This window comes from Palaemon carinicauda, chromosome 37 (genome assembly GCF_036898095.1).
Source record: "Palaemon carinicauda isolate YSFRI2023 chromosome 37, ASM3689809v2, whole genome shotgun sequence".
NCBI classification, from domain to species: domain Eukaryota; kingdom Metazoa; phylum Arthropoda; class Malacostraca; order Decapoda; family Palaemonidae; genus Palaemon; species Palaemon carinicauda.
In genome coordinates this window covers 37,083,374-37,093,373 of record NC_090761.1, presented here as the reverse complement: position 1 = coordinate 37,093,373, position 10,000 = coordinate 37,083,374, and the positions used below count along the sequence as shown (strand labels likewise).

The following is a 10,000-nucleotide window of genomic DNA, read 5'->3' as shown; positions in this document are numbered from 1 at the left end:
TAAATATACGAAAACTTTTAGCTATAGGTGTACTTATAAATAGGACAGTCACATGTTGTTTTATTCATAAATCCGAAGGCAAATGGCTCATTTAAGAATCCAATATTAACTGCTGTTGGTTTCTTATTAATTCGAAAGAAACAGCTAGTTGCTTTATCTATAGATCCGAGAGCTTTCTGTTGATATAATTATAAATATAAAAATAATTGGTTATCGGTTCATTTACAAATAACAAAAAGTATCTGTTAATTTACTTTTATAATTAAAAGTAAATGGTTATTGTTTTACTTAAAAAATTGAAGGCAAGTGCCTATTAATTCATTATAAATCTGATAGAAAATAACTACTGATTTAGTTATAATCCGAAAACAATTAGCTATTCATAGATCTAAAATATAAGGCTATTGGTTTAATTATAAATCAATTCAATTGGCTATTGATTTACTTATACAGCCGAGATCAGATACCTATTTGTTAACCTACAACTATAAATATTTAACCTATAACTGTAAATATGATAAGACAGCTAGCGGTTGCTGTTACTCGTTAATCTTCTAAGACATTACAAAACTGATATATTGTTGGACCTTACAAAAGTCTTGTTAGTTCTATTCAATAATGTGACGAGCCGTAGAGAGGTTGTAACTAAAAAGTTGAGATGAAAACAACTGAGTAACTTTATTCATTCATTCATTCATGCAGATTGCCATGCATATAGCATGACACGGGCTCTTGTCGTTGGACAGCCCGTACACGATTGGTTCTGTAAGGGAGATACTCCAGAGGAATAAAAATCTTTATTATTAAAAGGAATGTTAGGTAAGGAACAGGAAAAAGGATGAGGGATGAGGGGTGAGGATGATGAATGAGGGATGGGAATGGGAATGGGAATGAATTTGACAAGACGTGAAAAGGAGTAGAAAGTAACCCGAAAAAGGGGACACCTTTTTAGGTCCACGAAAGAAAGTTTTTAGTCAGAGAAAAAAGTATTGATAGTAGCAAGTCCCAGTAAGTAAAAGAGACTGGGAGAGGAGAGAAGGATTTTTAGTAGGAGAGAATAGGAGTAGGTTTAAGCAAAGAAGCTTATTCCTGCTCTGTGATGGGAAAAGGGAGGGGGGCCATTTCTGTACAACGCTCGGTCAGTAAGTACGAGAAAGGCCCCCAAGGATAGGGTTGGAAGAGGAATGATAGGGAAAAAGGGATTATAGGAGATAGGAGATAGGATTTAGGATTAGGAGGATAAATATGAGAGGTTTAAGCTAAAAGCTTATCCCTGGTCTGGAACTGGATTGATGAATAGTTGCAGGGATTGCAGGAAATTGGGATTCGAGGTTGAGGTTAAGGACAGGACTTTGGCAAGGATTCGGATGGCAATGGGAATAAGGTCAGGCAAGGTGAGTGACTCAATTTGTTGAGCCAAGGATGTAGGTTGAGGAGGTGGGGTTGCAGGATGAGGAGTTGAAACTGCTTGCAATGGAGTTGTAGGTGGAGATACAGGGACGATGGGTGCCTGGTTTTGCTTTGTAGTTGCAGGAGCAGGAACAGTGGTAGGCTGGCGTTGTCTTCTTTGGCGAGGAGTCCGCTGGTTCTTAGGTTTTTGCAGTGGAGCTGGCTTGTTGTTTTTGGGAGAACTGGTGCCCTTCATTGCAGCAATTCTCCTTAGGCGTTCAGGGCACCGCTTGTTCCAGGCATGATGTGGTTTGGAGCAGTTGCGGCACTTAGGGCGAGTTTCTTGTCCATTCTTGTGGGCCTGTATACATATCTCAGTGTTGTGGCGTTGGCTACAGACACCACAGAAAGCAGGGCCTTTGCAGTCTTCCTTGTGATGGCCATAGCGTTGACAGTGGTAGCAGCAAAGAGGCTCTGGAGTGTAGTCTTGAATTGGAAACGTCCCCCAGACTCCAAGATCCAGTGATGAAGGCACAGGACCTATGAAGGTGGCTAAAAGCCTCCTGACAGGGACGTTGTCACGGTTTTTGCAGCGGTCAGCTGTTTCTGTATTGCTGCAGGAAGTAACAATGGAGATTGGCATAGTGGTAGGATATCTTGAAATGATTGCCTTTCTTCTATTTAAGGCAGGGTCTAGCAGGGTAAGGTCCGGTTCTTCTTGAAGGTGTTTGGCGGTATCCAAGTCCTTGGGAGTGATAATTAAATCACCCTTTCGGTTTGGTCTAGCTGAGAGTTTAATGCCAGGTTTTGCAGCCATGGCAGTAACTGCTGCATAGGATGTGGAGTTGTTGGAGAGCCTGAACTTGGGAAGAGGTCTCTTGAGTTCTTGCTGGGAAGGTGGGGAGCTGGCAGCAATGACAGTGGCCTCCTGTAGAAGGTCTTGAAGGCAGGTAACACAGTTGCAGTCCAAGGTGTGTGCCCCCTGAGGCTCAACCTCCATGGCAGTGGAGGTCGCAGGTGCTGGAGAAGGAGTGCGGGCTGCAACAGGTGCTGTCTGTGAAGGTGGAGAAGGGACAGACAAGGGCGAGGCCAGGTTCTCAGTCCTTGGTGTCCTTAGAGGCGATGATGAGGGTTCAATGGAAGCTGTTGACGATTGAACAGGGCTCTTCTTTCTTTTGGGAGGGGGAGTAGTCTCCTCCAAAGCAGCTGGGTCGGGTTGATAGTATTGACGGATCCACGAAGATGTGAACTCGCAAGAATTGCAATTACATCTAATGTTGTGACTGTAAACTTCGATGTCTTCAACCTTAAAGGGAGACACCAACCAAGTCGTAAAGCTCGATTCTTCGGTTTTTGTAGCTGGTGCATTGGTGGCAGTTGCAGTCCTCTTGGTAAAGGCGCTTGCAATGCCGTACATGTCCATAGAGGGACCATGCCCAACTGCCAAGAAAGGCAACGGACATGGCGAAACTCTACGGGGATTGCAGTGAAATCCCCCCCCCCCCCCCCCGCGGAGGCTATCCAAGTGATGAACTTATGCGATGTGTGATTTGGTCCAGCGATGAGTTGTCGTTGGCACCGAGTCTAAAACGAAACTGAGTAACTTTATTACAGAAAATCAATTTATATATACATCAAGTCCAGGCAAGAAGGCCACAAAATACAACAGGCTATTTCATGTCCAACCGGCAACCGGTTCTGTTAACAGTTAACGATAAGAAAAAACGAAAGGTTGATACAGGTCGCTGTCAGTGCGAGGGGAGAGCGAGGATACAAAGAATAATATATAAAAAAAATAGAAATGTCGTTACTATGTACGATCTCTTGACACACGGTTGGTACAATAATTACGCGAAAAGGATTTAGATTGCGGTTATTTTTCCTAAGAAAATTATGGATGTTATCTATGACAAGAAAATGATTTACGGTTTGTAAATGCCTTCAATAAATCATAAATGTTTTTTACTACGGAAAAAAATTATTTAGATCGTGGTTAATCTTCAGAAGAATATATCAATGTTATCTTTTATGAGATAAAGATTTAGTTTATTGTTAAATATCGTAGTTTTCAACATTTTCTCTTTATTTTTTTTTCGTATTTTCTATGCTCATATTCTCATAGAAAGCAGAAGCAGATAACGAGTTCCAAAGTCTGGCACTTGAGGGAAAAAAAAGTCACTGAAAAAGAAATCTACCTAACCTCGATAAACTTGTGGGTCTCCCCCACTCCCGTTTTCTTGCCTTTAATCAGCCTTTTTTCGTCATTTCCTTCCCTGTTAGACAGGCCAACTGGCTTTGTCTTCCCACATGACCGAGTCAGGAAAATGTGACTCTGAGAGAGAGAGAGAGAGAGAGAGAGAGAGAGAGAGAGAGAGAGAGAGAGAGAGAGAGAGAGAGAGAGAGAGTTAATGAACTTAAATTCTCACACGACAAGAAACCTGCAACACACAAAAATGCAGACTAAACAAAATTCACAGTGATATGAAAAGTTTCTTTTAGTTACTAAAGGTTAACAAGAAAATAACCATGAAAGTAATACGATCCTATAATCTTATTACTAAGAACATCGATTTACGAAAATGTAAGTCGTTATAGTCAATAACAGATAATTTACTTAGTCTAGCAACCACGGGGAAAAAAATCTCTGGATAAAATGGAAAGACCGGATAAGGTGGGAAATCCGGATGAAATAAGAAATCACCTATATCGGTTTTAATATATTATTGAATTAAGGTATAAGTTCTCCTTCTATCTATCTATCTATCTATCTCTATCTATCTCTAACTATCTATCTGAGTGGGGATACTTTAACGTGGTGAAAAGATTTGTGTATCGTCATGATCAGCAGAGCGGTACTAGTCAGGGCCACCAATACTAGATTGTTTTTCTTTGAGCGATTAGACTGAACTATTTCACCATCACTAATTCGTAATGGCCAGTGCGGTGATGAAATAGCCAAACCCCAGCCATGAAAAAGGACATGTCTGAGGACATTGTGCTGCAGTGGACTAGAAAAGATTTCATTTGTTATTGTTGTTTGATAGTTAGTTTTGTCTAAAGGGAGAGGCTTCAGAGAAAAGCAACATAGTCCATGATTCATGACAAAGCCCTTGAGGAAGGCATTTTTACAGCATTAGCGACTTCATGCACTTGCGTAGAATGTTCATCATTATTATAAAAAATGTCCCTACACGGTATGACAGCCTCCTGCATCATACAAGCCAGATATTGGCTCGTTTCAGGTCTGTTATGGCTTCAACACCTCCGAATGATAAAGGCTTTCCTTTCAATATATCCTACGCTTTTCGCTGACCTTTTACCATTGCTGTGTATAAACAAATTCTCACACTTTCAATTCTTCGTACATTGTTATGTTACACAAACATTTCACCCTAACAATTTCAAACTTCACACAATATACGATTCGGTATAAGAATGTCACATTTTGAAAAATAGATCCCAACTCTAAAATTCATCATGCTCACGAATATGCTTGCTTATGATAAACGTTCAGACTGTAATTCATTACAAAGTCCAACTTAAAATCCATAGAACTGTACCTACTTTGAGAAGTGCACTAAACATTAATGCCAGGAATTAAATGTACATATCTACATTCCAGGTTCAAAGGTATATTTTCTTATTAATTTTATGTCATTGTAATAATGTCAACTTGACGGGAGAGTTTGATTTCAAAAGGTAAAACATATTGGGTACTCTTTCTAATATGCCAGGTACAATCCTTTAAATTGAAAACGAGGGACGTCTCTTTGATCAAGGATCATAAAATTATCAATGTTGATATTGTGAATTCTGTAGAAATCGTTTTACTCCACCTGAAGGCTCACTTAATAAAGTAACCATTAAAACTAGGGGCGAATTTGAGACCTTTTTGTGCCTCTCTCACCAAACATTTTTTTTTATCCCTTTCTATGCCCTGATATAGCCTACTTTCTTTATCTTCTTTCCAGCCTAAATAACTGGTTCTATTTTCTTAAATGTTATAGGCTCAATTCCCTAGCAGGACGAGGAACAAGTAATGTTAGTTTATTGTACGAGAATTGAGTAAACCGTAGTTCGCCTAAGCAGTTAATTATGCGTTTTCTGTAGTCGGAGAGAGAGAGAGAGAGAGAGAGAGAGAGAGAGAGAGAGAGAGAGAGAGAGAGAGAGAGAGAATCTGCAAAATCACTTGAGGGAAAAAAGAAAGTCCCTGAAAAATCTTCCCCTGATCTGGATAAGTTTGATTGCCACTCCCACTTAATGAAATAAAATCGTATTGCCACGAAATCATTTGAAATTCACAGATTGTTTCGTTCATAATTTAGATATCTAGCATACAGACAATGTGATTTTTGAATAGGTTACTAGGAACATACTCTCTCTCTCTCTCTCTCTCTCTCTCTCTCTCTCTCTCTCTCTCTCTCTCTCTCTCTTAATGATTCACAGTCGAATATGATAAGTTTAAATTGACCTCAGAGATTTACTTGAATATAACTTACAGAAAAGCCATATGCAGTTAAAAACACCACTAGTGTCTGAAACATTTTGAAAACTGTTGTCAGTTTCGTTAACTATTGTAAATGAGAACTTTTTTTGTTAGCCTAAGCGAACCTAAGCTAACATAAATTAACGTAACCTAGCGCACGATGTCACGGATATATGGGTAGAAATGGGGACTTTCGGACATAAAGTCCGACACTTGGATGGAAGTACGAGGTGACATTTAATGCTAGGATACACCTGGAAAAAATCTCACAGTTACATTGTGAAGTAAAAGTTAAAAGAGTATAGACAATATTTAGTAGAAAGTTAAAAAGTGGGTGTAGCTAGGGTCCGATGGACGTTACAAGCACTGTTGAATGTACACTTGCTGCACTACACCTCTAGCGGTGGTAGGATGGAGTTATAGAGCACTAGCTCTTTGTAGGCTGATCGTCATTGAAACCTATTCGGTTCTTCATTACCTAAGCCTATATCTCCATCCGATGTTGAGCCTACATTCAATACTTGTACAACATACGCTTGTACACCAAACAATAAGAGAGTACTGTAGAGTACCACAAAAGGCAGACGTTTTTGACCACTCAAAAGAAAGTGGAGACGATGTTGAGTTGAAAAAGTACTAAAGGAGTGATAAAACAATAAAAATTGAACGAAAGCAGGTTAAGTAGAAAATTGCATACGTTTGCTACAGAGAAAAAAATAAACGGTTCCCAAATGTCAAGTTGATTCGATTGGGATTAAGAGACAAAGTTACAGTAATTTTCCTTATTCGAGCCCTGGGCGTATAGCATCCTGTTTTTCCAAGTAGGGTTGTAGCTTAGCAAGTAATAATAATAATAATACTAATACTAATAATAATCTAGGCTATGAAAACCAGAAAATCTTGGACGTTCCCTAAGCACCAAATAAAAGGTTAATAACTACTCTTAGCAACTATCTAAATCCAGTGCCTATCTTGAAAGACCATGGGTCTTATGTTCTGTCAATATGACGTCACGGTATACTTACAAGAAACCTACCAAAACGATTAGACATGACGCTACTATCTCTCGACGGAAATTATTTGGCTTCTTGGTCTACGAATATTAAAGGAAATCGTTTTGCCGGAAAGGGTTGACAGATAAAGCAGCTTGGTTCTCGTCAGAACGTTTATATATATATATATATATATATATATATATATATATATATATATTAAAGGCACCCTGTTCATTTAAATATAGATTAAGATATCGCTTTCAGGAACCATATCGACATGCAATTTGTGATTCCGCAGAAAGCATAAAGCTACAAAAAGTGTATTAGTAGTGTCTAACATCTACATTTTTTTTGCAAGGATTTCGGCATATTTCAACTGGTTATAAGGAGAGCATAGTAAATTTATTTTAACATTACAAGAGACTGCATATAACTGACAAGTCGAATAGTAATGAATATTCTACCTATAAGACCTTAACAAATTATTTACACCTGTCATTGTAAAAGGCCTATCTGGTTTTAGGCTTTTAAGCAACACCACAGAAAGCATGATTATATACAACTAAAGGTCGGTGCTTTTCATAACTCAATGATTTCTGGCTCTAGGACGAAAAGACACTACGCTGGAAGAATGTAAAAATTGTGAGAGAGTTTCTCTTTATAGTTCATATATATCAGATCTATTTTAACATTGTTACTGATATTAAGATATTTCATATTCATTATTCATCATTTCTCACATAGTTTATTATTCCTTTCCTCACTATGCTAATTTTTCCTGTAGGACCACTTGGGCTTATAGCATCCTACTTTTCTAAAAAGGATAATCACGTAGTTTCTGTTGTTTTTGAAGAGTCCGGAGGTAGACATCAGTCCTTCTACTCGCTTTTAAACATAACCTCACCAAGAGAAGAAATATCAAAGCATTAGTAACTTCTAAAACTCATTACGATTGCACAATAAGTAGACATTTGAAAAAAGAAAAAAAAGATTTTCCACTTCATTAGTCAGACTAAGAAAATAGATTAAAAAAACAGCACAAGAAGCGGCAGCCTGGAGTAAGCCATTTCAAAGACTAGTATCAGAGCAGTTTTATAACGGAGAGAGTTTATTCGAAAATTACATCACAAATGTTTACGACGATAATCTGCGGTAAAAATTATATGATTTTTAGTATAAAACAATTTTGTTTGTCCTAGACTACAGGGTCAAATATTTTTTATTTTTTATTGGAAGGTCACCTGCAGAATAGCATCCTCTGTATATGCAGCAATTTTATTTTCAAAGACAAAACACTTATAGTGTGTATGTGACGAGAAAGGCAATAACCGAGAACACTACCCTAAACACTAAATATTACATTCGTATAGTCACAATGGCATCTATCAACAATCACACACTACAATTTATTTCTTAAAATTTTAATAATGGTGTTAAGAATCGACTCCTACTCCGATGTTCTAGAGTTTGAAAGTAAAGGTCGAATACATATATTCTATTTTAGATCTTAATTTAAATAGAATATGCATGATAGTCAGAATATCACAAATGTTGAATATTCTATCAGAATATTACTTATAATAAACAGATAGCAACCAAAAATTTTTTTTATTTTTTTTTATTTTTGTGATAAAAAATTCGTTTCTAAATTATTCTCTGTTAAATCATATATTTGACAACATCCTGAAGAAAACTAATTTAATCATTAATTCACTTGGTTAAAGGTCTAAATTCGACGCAAGGGAAGTAGATATGAGTATAATTGAGGGTGTGTGGCAGTATTCTACTCAGTAGTACCAAGCGAAATTAAAAATAACTCCATATAAGCCTTCGGTGTGGGCGTCCATAAGGGATGAGCTAATTATATACTACGTCGTGAGCTAACATAATCTACATTAATCACGATCTAACTGCGTCATCACAATGGAAGAAAGGAAAAAAATGGTTTGAGTCTTATCAACTACAATCAGTTACTCTTTATGATTGAGTATCGAGCTACTAGCGACCGATCTAGAAACAAATTACTCCTAAATATAGGAACCATGTAGAACTAAGACTGTACTTCAATACATCGAGGGATGGCTCATGAATGAATATATATATATATATATATATATATATATATATATATATATATATATTATATATATATATTTATATATATATACTTATATATATATATATATATATATATATATATATACTTATATATATATATATATATATATATATATATATATACTTATATATATATACTTATATATATATATATATATATATACATATATATACTTATATATATATATATATATATATATATACTTATATATATATATATATATATATATACTTATATATATATATACTTATATATATGTATATATATATACTTATATATATATATATATATATATATATATATATATATACTTATATATATATATATATATACTTATATATATATATATATATATATATATATATATATACTTATATATATATATATATATATATATATACTTATATATATATATATATATATATATATATACTTATATATATATATATATATATATATATATACTTATATATATATATATATATATATATATATATATATATATAAATATATATATACATAAACAGGAACACACGACACACACAAACACACACACACATGTATATATATACATATATATATATATATATATATATATATATATATATATATATATATATATATATATATGCCACCATGCGTATTCGAACATAATAACTAAATGTGTTCCTCTCTTTCAGTCGCCGTTTTCATTATGGAAGAAATACTACTTCGTGCTGGATGGAAAACTCCTGATGTACTATCGATCTGATAGTGACTATAAAGGCCTCGCTGGAGCGAAGGGGTCCCTCGATTTAACACCCCTGGAAGATGTGAAAATCAAGAAACCGGGCAAGACGAAGGCGCCTTTCCCTTTTGGTCTCTACATGAAGAATCCTAAGACTGTTAATCTGGTTAGTTTATTGGAAAACTTGTTTCATGATAATTTGTTTATGATTTCAAATAAAGGATACACAGGTAGAAATTTGCATTAAAAAAACGGTAAGTGTCTGGCAATATATATTCCAGGAT

The 10,000-nt window shown here is 35.7% G+C and overlaps 1 protein-coding gene across 2 annotated transcripts in view; it reads left to right on the top strand.

Moving 5' to 3' along the window:
• Positions 1–10,000, top strand: part of LOC137629579 (nucleolar protein dao-5-like) — a 25,863-nt gene that overhangs the window by 2,063 nt on the left and 13,800 nt on the right. For both annotated transcript variants that reach the window (XM_068361020.1, XM_068361021.1), the window contains exon 2: positions 9,670–9,882. In XM_068361020.1, the coding sequence (XP_068217121.1) occupies positions 9,670–9,882 (213 nt within the window). The remainder of the gene's footprint in view (positions 1–9,669; positions 9,883–10,000) is intronic.